Source organism: Mastomys coucha, unplaced genomic scaffold, assembly GCF_008632895.1.
Source record: "Mastomys coucha isolate ucsf_1 unplaced genomic scaffold, UCSF_Mcou_1 pScaffold8, whole genome shotgun sequence".
Lineage (NCBI taxonomy): Eukaryota > Metazoa > Chordata > Mammalia > Rodentia > Muridae > Mastomys > Mastomys coucha.
Window position 1 is genome coordinate 34,868,095 of NW_022196914.1, and position 20,499 is coordinate 34,888,593.

The 20,499-nt window shown below is 46.3% G+C and overlaps 1 protein-coding gene across 2 annotated transcripts in view; it reads left to right on the forward strand.

Moving 5' to 3' along the window:
* The window catches only part of Lpcat1 (lysophosphatidylcholine acyltransferase 1), a 51,699-nt gene that overhangs the window by 27,765 nt on the left and 3,435 nt on the right, over nt 1-20,499 (forward strand). For both annotated transcript variants that reach the window (XM_031359844.1, XM_031359845.1), the window contains 9 exons: nt 1,179-1,291; nt 2,561-2,621; nt 6,519-6,577; nt 8,563-8,597; nt 9,872-9,926; nt 12,321-12,403; nt 16,802-16,927; nt 17,863-18,016; nt 18,322-18,420. In XM_031359844.1, the coding sequence (XP_031215704.1) occupies nt 1,179-1,291; nt 2,561-2,621; nt 6,519-6,577; nt 8,563-8,597; nt 9,872-9,926; nt 12,321-12,403; nt 16,802-16,927; nt 17,863-18,016; nt 18,322-18,420 (785 nt within the window). The remainder of the gene's footprint in view (nt 1-1,178; nt 1,292-2,560; nt 2,622-6,518; nt 6,578-8,562; nt 8,598-9,871; nt 9,927-12,320; nt 12,404-16,801; nt 16,928-17,862; nt 18,017-18,321; nt 18,421-20,499) is intronic.

Sequence of the window (20,499 nt, forward strand, 5' to 3'; positions counted from 1 at the left end):
TCTAGTCATTTTAGCAGTATCGAGGAGTTGACAGGAAAGGATGAAGCAGGTGCTGGAATGATAGGACAGCAAGGAGACATGATTGCATCCCTTGTGTGCTTGGCTTTTTAGAAGAGTTGTGGAGACCCAGTGGGTTATTGGACGACAATCAAGGGATTTCCTTCCTTTCCTTTTTTAAAATTTTATTTATTTATTTATTTTTGCATTTTGTGGAAAACCTCCTAGAAAGAATAGCAAAGCATCCCTTTCAAGTCTCAAAATGACTTACAAAAAGAACCTACAGCTAAAACAGTCCTGGAAGATCAGCTGCGCTGGGACCTCTGCCTTTTGTCTCAGAACAGGGACTTACCTGAGGGCAGTTCATATTAAAACCTCTTCAGAGAGTTTTGAGCAGTATCTTATTTCTACATGATCTTACTTTGGTGGTCCCTAACAGTTTGGTCAGTCATGGCAGAATAAGTGCCGTAAACCTAGACCGGATGTAGAGATACCATGGTGTAGCCATTACTCCAGGGCTGTGTGTGATCTCTGGGGTTCTTGCAGCAGAGAAGCAGCAAAAATTTGTTCTCACCACCCTGGAAGCCAGAAGTCCAAGAGGAGGGTGTTGGCAGACAAGCACACAGTGGCAACTGGCAGTCCTTGGTACATTGTAGCTTGAAAATATATCCTATCTTTCCTCTTTATTCTACCTTCTCTACTTCTGCCTCTGTTTTTTTACAAGGACCTCAGACATTGATTAGGACCACTCTAATTAGGGCGATATACTGAACTTGATTGTCTGCAAATATCTTATCTTCAGTTAGGGTCATATTCCCAGGTACCAGGAGTTAGGGCTTTATCCCAGACTTTGAAGGATGCAAGTTCAGCCCACACTGAGGTCTGGGAGTACTTGAATCTCCTTGTTCTGCTAATGGAACAACAGACAACATGTGCTTGAGTGGGGTTAGGTTTCTATGAGGTGTTCTGTGCTCTAGCTGATGGTCCTGGGGACTCATTGCTCTTCCAGGCCACAAGGGTTTTGGGAGTTCACTGGAAGGTTCCTCACCTTCCGTGTATCAGCATAGTCCAGAGAGCTAGGTGTCTTTGGGGTATGCAGCTCACTGTGGCCCCTGAGAGGTCTCTGCTCAAGCCTGGAGTTGGAAGCTATGCATACTGATATCCTGTCTCGACTCCTACAGCTCTGATAAGATACATCCGGCCTGTGTTCGTGTCCCGCTCTGACCAGGACTCTCGAAGGAAGACAGTGGAGGAAATCAAGCGACGGGCACAGTCGAATGGAAAGTGGCCTCAGGTAGAACCATCCTGCTTGCTTTGATAGATGTGGACTTTGAGAATGAGAGAGAGAGAGAGAGAGAGAGAGAGAGAGAGAGAGAGAGAGAGAGAGAGAGAGAGAGAGAGAGAGAGGAAACCACAAGCCTGCTGTCTGTCTCTCACGCTGAAATTCACCTTGCTCCATCTTTAGTCAGTGTGTGCATCCAAGCGCGTGCTTGATGATGGACACTTTGGGTTTCTGTGTCTGGAGTTGAAATGAAAACATTCTCCTGAGTGTGCACTTCTTGTATCAGATGGGTGGCACCTTGCTGATTGCCCTGAGTATAGTCTACTTTTTGAGTTAACTATGAACCTGAGGAATTCAACACTTCTAGATCCTGGAATGAGCCTCTTGTCCCGTTGGCTGGCTGCTATAGCTACATCCATAGGTTTGCCTTTGCCCATGGCCCTTAGAAGCCTAAGCTGCCCTGGTGTCATACGTGTTCAAAAATTTTTTTCCTCTTTGAGCCAACAGGTAGAGGCTGGAGGTTTTGTGGGATGTCTTGTTTGTAGTTGCTCAAAAGCACTGCATATCTGATGCTAAGTATGCCCACAGCCAAACACTGTGGAGGCTTCTGGCTTCTAAGGTATGGCAGGCAAATGCACGCACACACACACACACACACACACACACACACACACACACACACACACACACACCCCACCTCACATGCGCACTTGTACAGACAAATGTTACTCCCTCTTCTCCAAGGAGCTTACCTGTGCTTGTTGTGTCTTTGTGCATGCCCACTAAGCTCATCCAGCCTCCTCAGTGGATCAGTAACCTTCCCTTCAGGGCTCAGATATGAAAGCTGTATGAGCTGTGCTTTCCACCGTGGAGAGTCTTAGTTTGTTCTGTGCTGCCTTGGCCAGTGAGTCAGCCACTGACGCGTCCATGGGAACAGAAATTTCTTCACACTAGTTGTTCCCAGTGGTTGCACAGTTCCCTGCTTATTCCCAACATCTATATTCCCCTGATGCGTCCACTCTCGGCCTCCAACCTCTTCCCTGATGCATGAGTGGCCGAGAACCTTGATGTCCTTCAACTGCTGCTTACTTTCTTAATAGCTCATTTTATTTCATTCCCCTCACCCCCCAGCCCTGGGGAGGGGGTGCTTTCCAAAGATCCTCCCTTTCCAGGAGCATCTAAAGTTATGTCAGTAAATAGAAAAAGCACATTGGTAGGTGGGCTCCTGTGGGCTCTGGATTTAAGTACGATGGTTTAATGCTCTTTTTTTCCTATTTTAAGATAATGATTTTTCCAGAAGGAACATGTACAAATAGGACCTGCCTCATTACTTTCAAACCTGGTATGTAGTTTTTTGTTGTTGTTGTTGTTATGTTTTTTTCTTCCTCAGAAAAGAGAAAACCAATCGTGACTTTTGAAGTAATGTCATCTGGCGATAATGGAAATCTCTATTGTTATCTTATATGACAAGTTCTTAGAAGTCACAGGAAGTCTCAGTGTTTGAGCCAGGAGCTAGAGTGTCTGCAGGAGGATGAGGAGACTGTGAAGGCAGTGGAGTGGCTATGATGCGTGGTGATGTTCGCCTGAGCTCTGAGGTCCTTACCAGTGAGGCCCCATATGCTAAGATCTTGCCTGTTGGGATACAGGGTGCCCTGGGCCCTGGCAGCTCCCACTGACTGTAGAGGACTTCCGGTCTGTTGCTCACTCTTCTGGTTTCAGAGCCTTCTTCAGTGCTTTAGAACAGCACTCCTTCTTCATGGGCATGAACAGTGACCCATCAATTTGGACACTTTCTTGGGGCACTCCCCAAGCCTAGTGCTGAGATGGAGTCCCAGCATTTAGCAGCAGTGTACAGAGTCCACTCCTGACTCGACCTGGTTAAAAGTTTTGTATACCCCAGGTGGTATAACAGGTTTAGCCCTTGATTCTGCTGTAGCACTTAGTGCTTGCTGTTAAGAGGCGGATAGGACCCCTAAACTCTCTTTGCATGCGGTATGCACACCAGCTCCCACAGACTGGGTCGGACTGGCCACAACTGCCAGTATTCTGCTCTGGGCTGCATCACACTGCCCTGTTTTAGGTGCTTTCAGAATTCATGGTCTTTCCTTTCTTTTTAGTGCTAGATGGTAAATTCCAGGGTCTTCCCCCTCCCCAAGCCACCCTTTTTATGCTCATGTGCACATGGCTGAGTCCTCCCCTCCTTGACACATATAGTGGTGGCAGCTTTCATGGAAAGAGATAGAGTGAAGAAAGGGAACCCTTATTCTCTCTCCAATGTGTCATGGTTGCTCTTTCTAAGGCTTAGGAGCTAAGGTAGCATGTTGTGACTAACTAAGGTCTAGCTGCAGGAGAGAGTCTAGAGCCCTCCCCACTTGGAACCCTCATCCTGGGTATGGCCCATAAAAGCCCCTGACCATTTTGTTTGAAACCGCAATAGTGATACCTAGGCATGTCCCCAAGGCCACAGGCAGAGTATAACTGAACTGTAAGGGAATTGGGTGTCTCAAGCCATGACAGGTAGCTGTGAGGAAACCATGCATCTTCCGTGATAGTGGGATTTACCTGACCTTGAAAAGAACACTTCACAGATGCAGCTGGACTTTTCCTGTGTGAAACAGAAGGAATGTAGATACAAAGAGGGCAGCACACATCATGGGGGAGGTTGGGTGCTTCAGTTACCCACGAGGACTAACTGTGTGGTGCCTAGCTGCAGTTAACACCATAGATACCTGCCATTTACTTAGCACCAGGCCAGCATCCAGCCTGCAGCCATACTCCATGATACATGTGAAGTCTTTGTGTGGTCTGAACTCCTGCTTTTTTGAGTCAGGGAGAGGCATCTCTTGAGGATACCTCTGCTGCTGGCTGCTGCTTAGGAGCCTGATGCCAGTCCAGCATCTGTGTCTCCCACATTATATTTGCCTTCATAACTACGCATATTCAGATCTACACATTCACCCAAGATTAGATGTGAGAAGTTTAAAATAGTGGCTTTTAAACACTTACCACTTAGTTTGAACAGTGTCACCATGACACATGTCTAAAGGAATGTGGCAGTGAACACTGCCGTCACACCAGCAAATCATGGTAGCATTTGTGGTCCCTGCTTAGTCCCCTGAGGTGATAAGCATGTTCACTAGCATGCATGTTTGAGAATGCTGGGGCTCCGTTGACAGGTCTTGGTGATGGAATATGAGCTGAGGTCTGCTGACCCTTGCCTGTGTCCCATGTACATAGAAATGTTAGCTCAGATAAAAAACAATGAATTTATTAAATTCTTAGGGGAATAGATGGATCTGGAGGATATCATCCTGAGTGAGGTAACCCAATCGCAAAAGAACACACATGGTATGCACTCACTGATAAGTGGATATTAGCCCAGAAGCTTAGAATACCCAAGATACAATCCACAAACCACATGAAACTCAAGAGGAAGGAAGACCAAAGTGTGGATATTTCGATCCTTCTTAAAAGGTAAAACAAAATACCCATGGAAGGAGTTGCAGAGACAAAGTATGGAGCAGAGACTGAAGGAAGGACAATCCAGAGACTGCCGCACATGGGAATCCTTCCCATATACAATCACCAAACCCAGACACTATTGTGGATGCCAGCAAGTGTTGGCTGACAGGAGCCTGATATAGCTGTCTCCTTAGAGGCTCTCCCAGTGCCCTACTAATAGAGAAGTAGAGGCTCACAGCCATTCATTGAATTGAGCACATGTTCCCCAATGAAGGAGCTAGAGAAAGGACCCAAGGAGCTGAAGGGGTTTGCAGCCCCATAGGAAGAACAACATTATGAACTAGCCAGTACTTCCAGAGCTCCAACCAAAGAGTACACATGGTAGGACTCATGGCTCCAGCTGCTTATGTAGCAGAGGATGGTCTTGTCATTCATCAATGGGAGGAGAGGCCCTTGGTCCTCTAAAGGCACTTTGCCCCAGTGTAGGGGAATGCCAGGGCCAGGAAGCAGAAGAGGGTGGGTTGGTGAGCAGGGATTGGGGGAGGGAATAGGGTTTTTTTTCCGGAGGGGAAACTGGGAAAGGGGATATCATTAGAAATGCAAATAAAGAAAATACCTAATTAAAAAAAGAAAGAAAGAAAGAAAGAAAGAAAGAAAGAAAGAAAGGAAGGAAGGAAGGAAGGAAGGAAGGAAGGAAGGAAGGAAGGAAGAAAGAAAGAAAGAAAGAAAGAAAGAAAGAAAGAAAGAAAGAAAGAAAGAAAGAAAGAAAAAAGAAAGAAGGAAAGAAATGCTAGTCAGCCATGACCCCAGCTTTGCAGGTCCAGGGATGAGACTGAAGGCTAAACATAGAGGTTGTAGGATCTTGTACCTGAGGCAGAATCTAAACAGCTTGGGTCATCAGCTCTGATGTGTTCTGACACTTGTCTCTGGCTTAGGCCACTGTGGAAGGAGATCTGGCTTTAGAGATAGAAACTCTTGACAATTCCATATGCAGATTTTTCCAGAGGTGTTCAGAAATCCTGAACCAGGGCCATCATCAAGGGCTTGAACTAAAGGATAGAGGGGGTTGCTAAAGCAACCAGAGAGCTTTCCTCCGGGACCTTCCCCTCCCAGAATGGGTACACACCACTGATGAATACTGATTTCCACCAGCCCAGAAGAACACACACATGCATACACACATGCACACACATGTATGCATACACACATTTCGATACCCATCCCTCAGTGTATGGGTGTCCCTGACACCTTGGTTTTCAGAGCTGTGAGCCTTCAAACATCCTTATTTAAATAGAATAGAACATTGTTGCCATACTTGTTAACCCATCAATATATAGACAGTAGAAATGACTGGCAGGGCTGGTCACACATGGAGACAGGGTTAGGCTGTCCTACCCCAGAGAAGACCAGGTTTACCTCATTCTCCATAGTGACTAACCCCAAATCCAGGTCATGGGCAGTGAGTAGAAACCAATATGGACAGCACAGATCTATGGAGAAGAGGGCCTGACAGTTCTGAGCTCTGATGTATAGACACACTGGAGCCTCTCACTTCCCATCTGAGTGTTCATATTGGTACTGAGACACTAGCAACTCTTTTCCTGGACAGGGAAGAGGTACAGGAAATAGTCTGGGAATCCAAAGAATATCTTCACCGACAAGGAAAGCTGGCACAGAAAAGCTCAGTTTACTAAGATCTTCGGCAGTGCCACAGCTAGCTTCCACCTTCCAGTACTTTCTGTTGCCAGTATTGAGACCCTTACATTTTCCTTGGCAGGTGCATTCATTCCTGGAGTTCCTGTCCAACCCGTGGTGCTACGCTACCCGAATAAATTGGTAAGTCATGTTCTGGGACACGTGTTGAAGGGAGTTCAGGAGGAATGAGAGATGGATAGGTGTCTTGGTTGTGCCTGGATTGCCGTGTCCCTGTGTCCTTTGTTCATACACAATAGTTGAGAGAACAGTTGGCGCCATCACACAGCCTCAGCCCAGAGAGGGAGAGGCTGGCTCTGCAGGTGGAGTCCCAAGTGTAAGCTGTCTCTGTGGTGTATTTATAACAGTTCTAGAATAGTCTCAGTCTTGCCACTCCAAGTTTTACTTTGCACAGACCCTGAAGCCTGGCTCACATTCTGGCAGTTTAAAAATCCAGGGCTGCTTACATTCTAGAAGACTGAAGAAGGAATCGGGTGGCTGTAGAGGTCATGTGACTGACTATTATGCGTCCTCTGCTCCAGTTAGACGTCTCACTCACTTGTTTTAAAGTAAGATAGGGCAGTTGAGTCCAGAGCTCCTGGATGACCTGGAAGGAACCCAGCTGGTAGGAGAGAGGATTCCAGAATGAGGGAGGGCTCAGAGCAAGGTCTGCTGGGTTTTACCACTGGGCCTTTCTCCCAAGTGCCCTCCATCTTCCCCTATCCCCTAGGGAGAGGTGTCAGGGCCAGCCTTTTTCACAGATGCCAGCTGCAGCCTCCCTTCTGATGTGACTCTTGGAGCAGGCTGTCGTGGGCCTTGATGGCTTCCACAGTTAGAAGTGGCCAGTCGATGAATATGAGCCCCCAGAGCCCTGAGGTACTGTAAACACGTGGCATTTCTTAGTGGAGCAAGCTTCTGGTGGAGATAATGAAGTGGAAGTGCTTACCACAGTGAGCTTTCCCTGTGTGCTGCAGTTAGACACTGTGACAAGCAGAGGACGGTATGGGAGATAACCTTTCAGCTCACAGCCTAATAGAGACAGCTCATGGACACAGGGTCCAGCCTGCCCATCTGGGAGCCAGGCCTGCCTGTCTAGGCATGAGATCCCCTGAGGTAAATGGATAAGCAGTAGGGACCATCTGGACCATCAGTTACTAGCACTAGCAGACTGGACAAATCTACTGAGTATTGCTGAACCACAGAAGAGTCTGTTTCCTGTTAGTTTCCTGAGGAAGGCCCTGCCCTCTGCAGAGTCTGAACACCCAGGAATGGAACAGCCTGGCAGCCTATGTGTGGGAGTGAGGTTTCCATTCTGAGTTGATTCGTCAGCCCGGGGTGAGGGGCAGGGGCATACATCTTCACTGGTCTCCTAGAGCCTTGGAAGCTTGGTTATCAGAGACGCAGGAAATTTGCCTATGCTTATATTTCTAAGGTCTGTGTGAGCTTTCTCAGCCATTTAGCTGCAGGATATACCCCCACTGCCAGAGCTCTGAGCATAGACCCTGCCTAAAGGACCAAACCGGGGTAGGAAAACAAATAAGCAAAGAAAGAAGCCATGCGAGGTGTCCAGTAACTATCGCCCAGTTCCTGTGAAAATGTTTGGTGTAGCAACTGAGGGTAGTTTCTCAAATCCTTCTGGACACACATAAGGTGATGCAGCCAAGTCTCATAGGTGGCAGGGGCCCTCTTTGAAGCCCAGGGTTGACCTGGGAGGAGCACACCTTTGGTTGTATTTGGACTCTTGGGGTATGGATACAGCCTTGGAATGAGGCAGCAAATGCAATGAAATCACGTGACCAGGTCTAGGCAGACCTTACCTGAGTTGCCTGTGGGGCATCTTAGAGGGGCAGGTGACATGGCAGACTCAGGAATTACAGGTCACTGGGATACCTTTGGAGAGATGGGTAATGGTTACCAAGCCTACTTAAGCCAATGTTAGAATTGGCAGTCTCAGAGAAAGATGGACATTTAAGGTGTTGGGTTGGTTGAGCCCTGACACAGGGCACAAGATTCCTCTACTCTGCCTATGTTAATGTGGGAGGGCAATAACTCCATCTCTGGGCTGCATGAGCTTGACCCTCACATGTCTGACTCTATATGTTTGACCTTTATGCTTTCCTCACTCCCAGGATACCATCACATGGACGTGGCAAGGACCCGGAGCGTAAGTCGGACACCGTGTCATCCTGTCTGTCCTCTCATTCTGTGGATACACAGGCCGCTGGTGACTCCCTGTGCCCTCGTTACTTTTGCAAATGTGAAAACTACTCTTGACAGCAATTAGGGTCTGCTCATTGTGAAAAAGTTAAGTGTTCCCGTGTGGCTATGTAACACTCCTGGATTTTGGGGATATAAATTCCTCGACGCCAGCACCCACGGGAAGGTAACTGAGCCCTTCCCTTACCCTCCTGGTACATCTGGTACTGTCTACCTGGCAGTGCCTGGTATTTAGGGATGGTGGCTTTTGTGCAGGCAGTGACATTCATGTGCTAGGTGAGGGTGGCCCTCTAGAGTTGGTATCCCTATCCTATAAGCACATAAACTGAGAATCAGTTGTGCTGTGGGCTGCAGGATCAACCTGATTATCAACCTGATGGAATAAGAGAAACAACAGTAGCCAAACTTGGGGCACCGGGCTGTCAGAGATGTCCATAATACTGGAGCTGCCATTTGTATGTAGGGAGAAGGGGCCATCCAGGGACAATACAGCCTCAAGGCCTTCAAGGAGGATGTAAAGTCAGATGCGAGGTAGCTCCTAGGCCTTCTAAGTATTTGGAGCACAGTGCTGGGGCACTGCCACTCCAATGATCTCAGACCACCACTTCTGAGACAGGAAGTCGGCCTGAAAGGAGTATTTGGAACTGGGCTCCAGTATCTCATCCTGGGTTCAGGCTGACATGTTGGGACGGAAAAAGGTTGGCTCAAAATTAGGGGATGACGGACTTTGAGTGGGAGAGAAGAGAATGTGACCTCAAGGATGGGAACTTCGGGTAGCTCTGTAATTCCATTCAGACAAACAAGTAGTGGCAATAACGCTGAAGATCCTGGACCCTGGAAGTCAGGCAAATAGGCCATGGCATGACTTAAAGCTTGGAACTCTGTCTGCCTAGGTTAGGTTGGGCTTCCTGGAGCCAAGGATGTCAAAGCAGAAGGGCAAGGGAAGTGTATAGCTCTCTAGAATAACCAAAGACCAAAGGGCCAAAGTAAATATTTACCAGAAAACTGAAGATCCCTAGTTAATAAAATCATCTTTGCTCGGTCTTTGGGGGGTTGGGGAGACGGGGACCTTTCAACTTTAAAAGACTCCCATTCCTCCCAGGTTCACTGTCCAGCAGCACCTCCTAGAGGCTCTGGGCAGAATCTGGAGTCATTCACCTATTAGAATTAGGAGCCTTACTTTTTAACCATGTTGTAAAATTATCCAATGCTGTTTTTAAGGTTGAAAATCCTGTGGCTCACTCTGTGCCAGTTTCAAAACCAAGTGGAAATTGAAGTGAGTGGACATAGTGTTACCCAGTGGGTGAGGTGGGGTGTTACCTGGCTGGGGGGGGCAATTCTATGGGTTTTGGGATACTGGGTTCCATTGGGATCAGAAATCATGTAGCTTTTGAACATTATTAGACTTGGAGCTGTGTGGATACAGTGTCACAATGTTGCATTGGGATCTTCATGGATAATGTACTACACTGGAGTCTGTTACAACAGGGTTAAACACCCCCAACTCCCATTGTGTGAATACAGTGTCATACAGTGTTACACTGTGTTCTGTAGTGTTCTAGTGTTACAACAATGTTAACCCAGAGCTGTGTGGATACAATGTCACATAATGTTGCAGTGACACGCTCATGTTTCATACAGTGTTACACTGGAATTGGTCTGATACTTTGTTAAAATGCTATTAAACCAAGAGCTGTGTTGATTGTTACAAAGTATCTAATCTGTACAAATACTGTTACATAGCAGTCCTTGAGTATCCTTTCATTTGTCTGGGTCCTAGAAGAACTTTCTAGTCACCTTTGTTTAAGTGGCTTTGTGCCCTTTGTGTAGCTTAAATACATTTGGATGGGATTTTGTTTTTTAAAAGATTTGTTCATTTTTATTTTGTGTTTATTGGTATTTTGCTTGCATGTATATGTACCATGTATGTAAATTGCCTACAAAAGTCAGAAGAGGGTGTTATATCCTCTAGAACTGGAGTTATAGATGGTTGTTAGCTACCAAATGAATGTTAGGAACAGAACCCCAGGTCCTCTGCAAGAGCAACAAGTACTCTTAACTGCTGAGCCATCTCTCTAGCCTCTGGACAGGATTTTTAAAAATTAACAAGGAAACTAAAGCTATCATTCTTTTTATTTAGATGACTGTTGCCTATGAGTATATAAAATTGACATATATACATTTTCTTTTTGCTAACGAGCCAGTGGTGGCACATGCTGTTAACCTCAGTACTCAGGAGGCAGAGGCAGGCAGATCTCTGAGTTCCAAGACAGCCAGGGCTACAAAGAAAAACCCTGTCTTTTTTAAAAAACAAACAAACAAACACACACACACAAGAAAAAGAGAAACCTTTTCTTTTTGCCTTCATTATTAATACCAATATAGCTAGATTTGAATTTACTGCTTAGCAGTAAGCCATGGAGTATAACCTACCTTCCCAGCTCTTTAGCTCCTGGCAGGTTCCTAAGTACTGAACTCACCCTCTTGGCTAATTCACTACAGTCCTATGTGTGGCCTATAGAATTTTCTGTAAGTAGAAGGATTGGTGTTTTTGATTTTGGGTTTGTTATTTGTTTTTCTTTTCTTTTTCTTTCTTTTTTTTTTCTTTTTTTTTCTTTTCTTTTTTTTTTTTAAGAATTCTTCTGATTGGCCTGCATCTAACTTCAGAGATGAGTCATATGTACTCTTGTATTGAGTCAAACAGTCTGCTCACTTCCCATAAGTACTTCAGAGCAATACAAAATACACAGATGAGCTAATGTGCTTCTACTAAGAGCCCAGCTCAGAGCATGCTGGTCCTGCTGCTGTGGATCTCTCTGTGGCTCTTCTCTCGGCTGTCAGGAGAGAACAGGATCAGGTCTGAGAAGGAACATGGTCTTGTACTGCCTGGGAGCCCTGTGGTTTTGATCAGGCCTATTTCGGACCTAGTTTCTTTTTAAGATATGAGAGACTGAGCATGGCCCTTGTAATAATCTTTACATATCCTTCTTTACATTGCTGGTCTATGGTACCAGTGTTAATGTGAAAGACCATTGTAATTTTAGGAATGCCTAAAATGTTAACTGAACACCTATATGCATATAATTGCTAGGTTTCCAGGATGTTCCTGTATTCCTAATATCTTCATTTAAGAACAGGAATCAGGAATGGCCTTTTGCTTTTTTGTACATGGTAGAGTTGGCACCAGCATGAGCCACTAAATCATTTTAAATGCTGTATTTGTAGGATGATTTATCACAGAGATACAGTAGATTTCAGATTTCAGTAGAACCTTCAGAAGTACCATTCTTTATAATCCCCAACATAAAACTGTCATGGAGAGATGGAGATATGTATATCATTACTGTACCCTGAGCCAGTAAGTACTCCTGGTTAGCAGTGCTGGGCTACCAAGTTTGCAGGGTGTGTGTGTGTGTGTGTCTGTGTGTGTGTGTGTGTGTGTGTGTGTGTGTGCTCACAGGCACATGGGTATTGTGTGTATGTGGGTCTAGATATGTATATGTGCAGTATGTACATTGTAGGTGTGAGTATGTAAATATGTATAGGCATGGGTGGACTATTCCAGAGGAAAGGTTCTGCTAGTCTTAATGGTGTCACACAGGTACCATTTATGGTGGCCCTGGTGGGATGTCATGTCTTAGCAGAGATAACACTGTTTTTCTGTCCTTAGTTTCTGCCTGTGTATTGTCCTTCTGAGGAAGAGAAGAGGAATCCTGCCCTGTATGCCAGCAATGTGAGGCGTGTCATGGCCAAGTGAGTGAGCAGCTGCCAATGGTGCTGGGGAAATGGGTTTGTACAAGAGTGAACAAGCAGGTTCTGCATATGCTAGCAGTATTGTGTGCTTGCCCTTGAATTTGTGTCTCCTACTTTTATCTGATGATGTTTTGACTTGTTTAACATTTAGAAGATGGTTAATCTTTGCTTCATTTCGCAAGTTTCAAACCTGCCGTAGTAATCTGTGACCCTGGTGTGTTTTGGGGTCATGAACACTGACCTGGGCAGATGTCAGTCACAGGTCACAGCCTCCTTGAGGCTTCACTGTTTCTGTCTGGGGATTGTTTGTTGGCTCTCTCACGCCCCCTGCTGGGCAGAATTGTAGTATCTGTATGTTTAAGCTCCTAGGGTGTTCTGTGCTGCCACCTGCCTCTTGTGCACAGTTGAGAACATACGCATTGTTTTCACTTTCTGGTTCCTGGAGCAAGAATCATGCAAGTGCCCTTTTTCTCTGATTTTCTTCCACTTTCAGAGCCCTATCTCTCATTCATATACTTAAAACAAGGTCCTAAATATTCCTCATACACACCAGGCAGAAATCACAGCCCCAGTGGGCCAGCCTTGTTGCTTCTCCTGAAGAGATTGTGTACAGTGGAGCTTAACTGTAGCCTCCGCCAATAGCAGCTGCTGGAACCTTTGAGGTTCTTCCACCTGGCAGTGGGGATGGGGGGCAAGGAGAGGCAGTTCCACCCTTAGTTCCTGACAACAGACCTGGAGAGAGTATTCTGGGAGCATGTCTAACGAGGCCCAGCTCAGATCTGTAATCATTGCTTAGAGCTGGCTCTTGCCTACTTCCCCCTTGTCCCACTTGAGGGGTATATGTATGCCCAGAGAAGGGATGGGTTACTTCAGTCTCCACCCTACAGTTTATGCAGGCTCACCACAGACAACTCTGAGCACTTGCTAACGAAGGGAACACTCAAACCAGGCCAAGGTTCCTGCATCCCAGTCTTCCATTGTGACTTGATCTGCTTTGCGGGTGGGACTTGATCTGCTTTGCAGGTGGAAGGAAGAACTCAGCGAGTGATTGCCATTTACTTATTACCAGATTATAACACCTGCCTAAGTCAGATTTTGAGGGATTTTAAGGAGTTAGTGCAGAGAACACAATGTTCTCTTAAAGTAACACCCAATCTACCTTGAACTTGACTGTTGTGTGTCCTGTCCCATGCCCACCCCATGCTTCAGGCCCTCCTGTGGGCTGTCTGCAGCCCACATTCCTAACCACAGGTTACCATGTGCTTTCTGGTTGCTTGCTTATACTGCATTGCTGGGCAGCACTGGACTTACTATCAGAAGCTCGTTTTCTGTTTTTGGTTTTCTTTCTTTTTTTTCTTTTCTTTTTTTTTTCTTTTTTTTTTGAGAGAAAGAAAATAAAGTTGGGTGGGTGTGGAGGTGGGGGTTTCTGGGAGGTGTTGGGAAGGGGAAAACATAATCAGAATATATTGTATGAAATTATTTTCAAAAATAATATTTTTGAGATTATAATATACTTCCATTGCTTCCCCCTCCCTTTCCTCCCTTCAAACTCTCCAGTGTGGTCGTTCACCCTGTTCTCTTTCACGTTCATAGCTTTTTGGGAGTTGAGGGGGGGTGTTGTTTTGTTCAAGGCAGGGTTTCTTTGTGTAGCCTTGGCTATCCTGGAATTCACACTGTAGATCACACTGGCCCGAAACTCAGAGATCTGGTGCCCCTACCTCCTGGCAACCTCTTTTTCTCTAATCCGTGCGTGTGTGTGTGTGTTGTGTGTGTGTGTGTGTGTGTGTGTGTGTGTGTGTTACTAAATACATAAATATAACCTGTTTGGTCTTTATAATGTATGTATGTTTTCAGGGCTGACCGTTTGGTGTTGGGTACGCAACAGGTGTGCTCATCCCTAGGAATATTCTTCTCCCACTCTCAGGATTCTTTAGTTGCCAGTGGTTCTTTGCATAGGCCTCCTGAGCTTTCCCCGTCTATGCTAGCATGTCTGTTGGTGCGCCATCCTTCTTCAGGTCCTATTTAGGCAGCCATGTTGGTAAGATTCCACGGATGTAGCTTCTCTGATATTTCTGTGAGACACAACCTTGCAGGAAACTCCCTGTTCCTCTGACTTTTACAGTCTTTCTGCCTGCTCTGCTGCGGTGTCTCTTGAGCAGTAGGTGCAGGAGTTGTGTGGTAGATGGATCAGTTGACACTGGGCTCTACACCTCTGAGTTTTGATCGGTTGTGGTTTTCTATGGGAGTCTCTGTTGCGAGTGGAAGGTTCCTTGAGGAGGAGCAAGAACTACACTTATCTCTGGATATGAGGGCAAATATTTAGAACGAAATTAAGGATTGTGCTGTAAGCTTAGTGGTGTGGCAGTTACAGGCTACCCTTTAAGGTCCATGGCTTCAGAAGCCCTCGGTCATTGGCTGGGTTTCTAATACCAGACGTGGTTTTCCTCTTATTGAACAGGTGTGAAATCTAATTAGAGAGCTTCAGTTACTGCCAAGGTATGTGTGCCACTACCCTTAGGGTTCCAGGGCCGTAAGTCAGGGTTGTGGTTCTTACACCTTACACCTGAGGAGCGCTGATGGTTACTTCCCTCCTTTGGAAGCTTGCAAGATCCTGTATCTGGTAACATGAAAGTTAATCTTCAGGAAGAAGGCTTTCAGGTCAGATCCAGCATGGAGGCCTCTGGGCCCTGTGTGGAAAGTGCCCAGTATCTTCAGCAATAGGGGTTTTCTTTCTACCTCTGAGGGCAACCAAGGGCAATAACAGTATCCTATAATGTTTTGAGAATCTTTTGGACAACCCTGGCCAATAACTCAAAAGAAAGGAAAGCTCATTCTTCTTAAGGAAATTCCCAGAAGAGTTTTCATGGGTTTTCCTTCATAATGCACGTAGTGAGCTTTTCTCCAGAAATGTGTTTAATATGGAGTGGGAGCTATTTTATCTTGAAATCCGACATAGCGTTTTAGACAGTTAAATTCTTAGGATAAGACCTTGGCCTCTTGCAGAGGCCCTGTGGGATAATACAATAGCTCCTCCAGACCCATTGGTCTAAGGACCTATGCTGTACTTACTGCATACAGGGTATGCACACCTTCAATTGTGCTGGCCACAGACATACATGGTATTCATGGGATGGATAACAGGAACAAGCAGACACGGGTCTTGGCAGCCTGAGTGCCAACAAAGGGAAGTTTGAGGTGGCCATCAAGCACACGTGTTCAGTGTGAATTGTCGAGTGTAACTGTAGGGCTCCTGTGGGACTGAGCATTCTGCACAGCCCTCCCTAAGGACTCAGTACTCAGCACTACTTCCCTCAGGGACTCAGCACTGCCACCCCGTGCTTCAGTCAAGGCTTTTGCTGGCCATAGCCTATTTCCTCTCTTCCAGAGGTCATATAAAAGTCTCATCCTGGCTGGCTTTGGGGAATATTCCAGTGGCAGGGGTGTCAGTTCCTGTGTGGGGCTTTTCTGTGGTTCCGTCACCCACTCCCTCTAAGTTTCCATTGACAGTCCATGGGAGGGGCCAGCTTCCTGGATAAAACAGTAGCATTTCCTGCTTGTCTGTGTCCACCTCAGTGACATTGTGGCAGAGCTGCCTATACCCTTGGACCCAGAGAAGTAAGCCTGGGGTCCAGGCCCCGTCCTGGGCAAGCTCCTCCATTCCAGCTCCCCTCAGGTTTCCCGTGGGAAAACATACCATGTTACCACAGCCCTAAGTCTCTGCTGGATGCCAGCCGTCGCCTCTGGTGGGCTCACAGCACATGATGAACCTGAGGACCAGAGTTGAGACAGTTTCCCTGCTAACCTGAGTGCTTAGCATGCGTTTCCATGATGGTTTTACAGGCATCCCATTGGTTGTGTGAGCAGTGCCAGTCTGTGGGCTCACTGCATGTAGGACACAGCAGAACTCTGTTGTTCTCAGGTGGTCTGTGCAGGGAACGATCTTAGCAAGTGACAGTCACTCTGGCTTTGTTTCTGTCTGTGTTCATAGGAATCTCTCTTCTCAGTATATAACTTAAAATGTTTTATATGGCTAAAATATCAGCACTTAATATGACCTCAGCAAAGGCCTTGTCTACACACTGGTAAATCAGCTCCAGGTTCCAGGCTGTACCTACCCATCCCGGTCTCAGACAAGAGTATATGATGATGATCAGCAGCTTTGCCTGAGGAGGGGCTGTGGTAACATTCTACTAGGGTGTCCTGTAGTCAGTGCCTCTGGTGTCCCCTGGGCTGTCCTCTTGTCATGAGCCTCTCTGTCAGAGTGAGTGCGCCCACTGCCCCAGACAATCAGGGACTGCCCACCATGGTTGCATTCTGACACTTATTTCATTGCAGTTCTTGTGGTTACTGTTATTGCTGGGTGAAGAGGTGGGGTTAATGAAAGGATCTCTCTTGCAGGGCTCTGGGTGTCTCGGTAACTGACTACACATTTGAGGACTGCCAGCTGGCTCTGGCAGAAGGACAACTTCGCTTGCCTGCTGACACCTGTCTGCTAGAGTTTGCCAGACTCGTTAGGGGCCTCGGGTGAGTTGCCTGTAGCTCTTGAGCATTCATTAGAACCAAGTGTTTCTGAGGTTGCAAGGGATCTGTCAGGAAATTCTTTATTTATGTTGGGGTTCAGGTGTCATCAGCAGGCTGCATAGAAGGACCTTAAAAACCTTGTTGGATACTACCTGTGTGTCGGGGTATTGCCCCTGTACACCAGCCTAGGAATATACCCGGGGAGGGAAGAGGGAGGAAAGAGTTAGACATGGAGTCAGAAGCCTAGCATCTTGTAAACTCAGGGTGTGCCAGGCTCAGAAACTAGCTGTGATTGTTAAGAAACTTTTAAAATATTTCAATGAGTCCCCAAACCTAAAAATAGGTCTCCTGTCTTAGTTTCTGTGCTGTGATTTTTTTAAAGATTTATTTATTTGTTTTATGTATATGAGTACATTGTAGTTATAAAGATGGTTGTGAGCCATCATGTGGTTGCTGGGAATTGAACTCAGGACCTCTGCTTGCTCCAGCCCTGCTCACTCCAGCCCCACTTGCTCCAGTCCAAAGATTTTATTTATTTATTTATTTATTTATTTATTTATTTATTTATTTATTTTGTTTTTTTTGTGACAGGGTTTCTTTGTATAGCCTTGGCTGTCCTGGAACTCATTCTGTAGACCAGGCTGAGCTCGAACTCAGAAATCTGCCTGCCTCTGCCTCCCAAGTGCTGGGATTAAAGACATGTGCCACCACTATCTGGCTATTTATTTTTATATGTAATAATAATACTGTAGCTGTCTTCGGACACACTAGAAGAGGGTGTCAGAGCTCATTACAGATGGTTGTGAGCCACCAAGTGGTTGCTGGGATTTGAACTCAGGACCTTCAGAAGAGCAATCAGTGCTCTTTAACCACTGAGCCATCTCTCCAGCCCTATGCTGTGACTTCATCAATAAACCTCTCCCTCATTTTTTATTTAGACTAAAACCAGAAAATCTTGAAAAAGATCTAGACAAATATTCAGAAAGTGCAAGGATGAAGAGAGGAGAGAAGATCGGGCTTCCAGAGTTTGCAGCCTACTTGGAAGTTCCCGTCTCAGATGCACTGGAGGACATGTTCTCGCTTTTTGATGAGGTGGGTCCACTGGGGAGCTCAGGGCAAAACTTCTGGCTTATGAATGTATAAGTCATTCTCAGTGGCTTAGATCCCACAAAGATGCTGGCCAGCCTGTTCTCTGGAGTGCAGGCTTTGGCTTACTTTCTGGCAGAGCTTCATGTTCGAGAATTAAATGGGGCTTAAGCAAGTATGTCTGGGAATTATCTTCCAAGTGCAGGTTTTTATATATGTAGATATTACTAAGTCAGCCTGGGATGAACCAGTTAAGCTACAGGTTCCCTGTGGCATGCAAGCAACCATGTGAATGTGTGTCTCTCTTGCAGAGTGGTGGTGGTGAGATTGATCTTCGGGAATATGTGGTCGCCTTGTCTGTGGTGTGCAGGCCATCCCAGACCTTGGCCACCATCCAGCTGGCATTCAAGGTAAGTGGCTTCCTTGAGTGGCATTTGTGTATCTGTCACTCTTATTGTCACTGTGACAGATACCTGGTAGAAGCATCTTAAAGGAGGAAAGGTTTATGGGGACATGGTTTGAGGAGGTGACAGCCTTAATAGGTAAGTCATGAGGGTAGGTTATAAAATGGCTGCTTGTGTTGCATTAGAGGTTAGAAAGCAAGAGATGAATGCCAGTGTTCAGCTGGCTTCTTGCTTTTCCCCCTTTTATTCAGTCTGGAACCCCAACTGATGGGGTGGTACTATGTCATTCAAAGTGTGTCTCCCTCAGTTAAAAACCATTACAGACATGCCCAGAAATGTTTCCTAACCTGCATCTCTAAACTTCAAAATCTCCCCCTTAAAAGTTCCAAAGGTCTAAGAACTGTGTGATGGTTTGTAAGGGCTTGGCCCAGGGAGTGGCAGTATTAGAAGGTGTGGCCTTGTTGGAGTAGGTGTGGCCTTGTTGGAGTAGTCAGTGTGGGTGTGGTCTTTAAGACCCTCACCTACCTTCCTGGAAGCCAGTATTCTGCTGGCAGCCATCAGATGAGGATGTAGAACTCAGCTCCTCCTGCACCATGCCTACCTGGATGCTGCCATGCTCCTACCATGATGATAATGTACTGAACCTCTGAACCTGTAAGCAGCCCTAATTAAATGTTACCCTTATGAGAGTTGCCTTGGTCATGGTGTCAGTTCACAGCAGTAAAACCCTAAGACAAAAAAACCTGTTAGCAATTTTCTCTATCAATTACCTTTGTCATTTTTGTAACCAAATACCTAACAAGAAGCCACTTGAGAGACTAGGGATGGGTCAACATAAGAGCACTTGCTGCTCTTGCACAGGACCTCAGTTCAATTCCCAGCACCCATGTCAGATGCCTCATACCCACACACCATGATTCTGGCCTCTGTGGGCACCTGCTTGTTCGAGGTGCACATATATAGAGACACATACACATAAATAAATCTTAAGCCACTTAAGGAAAGAAGGATTTGTTTTGGCTTATAGTTTAAAGGACTAATGTCCAACATGGCAGAGAAAGCAGGGCCACGGGAGCGTGAGGCAGCCACAGCCAGAAAACAAAGCTAGAGGAATGCTGGTACTCAGCTAACCACAGCTCATGGGATGGCACCACCACATTCGGAGTGGGTCTTTCCTTCTTAGGGTTATCTGAGAGCACCCGCATAGATATACTCAGAAGTATTAGGAACCCCTGATCTCTCGTGGCCTCCAAAAGCTCCTTTGCTTTCTTCTTACCTGGTGTACCTCTCCACAATACTCCTAGGAAGTATCCCCAGTTGCCAAGGTCGCTTACGTGGGTCACTCCAGGAGAATGCTGTAGTGTCAACACTTGCTGGCTGGTTGGGAAAGCCTGACCCTCCTGTGTCTACCTCCTGTATCTAGAGTGTGTTCTGCTCTAATGGCTCAATCCCACTTGAACCTTAAAGTCATCAAGTAGAATCTATTGTAGCAGTGGAATGTAATGGTGTCAAGCAGCATTCAGGTTCATTGCAACACAAACAGCAGAACATAGAGTCCAAGCCTCTCACAGCTGCCCGGAAGAGCAACTGCAACAGGCAACCAAGCATTCTGGTCATGCTGGGGCCATATCCCCACTGGGATAGGACAGTGGACATCTCCCACAGATGGCCATGTGCCACTGCACCTCACTCCTTGGGCCAGATGTCACCCACAGTTCCTTACCTGCAACTACCCTTTTCTGCTATCCCCAGGACATAATGGCCCTGGGAACTTTAAACAGGAGTGGCAGTAACAAGGGATCGGTGGAGTGATCTGTAATAAGGCTTGGTGTTCCAGGACGTCCTGGAAAGATACACCTCTCCACTCAGTCTCAGAGCATAGGCAAACCAATGAAAGATTCCAGCAAGTCCAGCTTGGCAAAGTAAATGAGTTTATTAGGTTCCCTGTGCAACACTGCAGTACTGTGTGACGGGGTATGGATCCTCTCGCCACAGTTGGGGTCAAATGTCAAGATGTAAAACAGCCGGGCGGTGGTGGTGCACGCCTTTAATCCCAGCACTTGGGAGGCAGAGGCAGGTGGATTT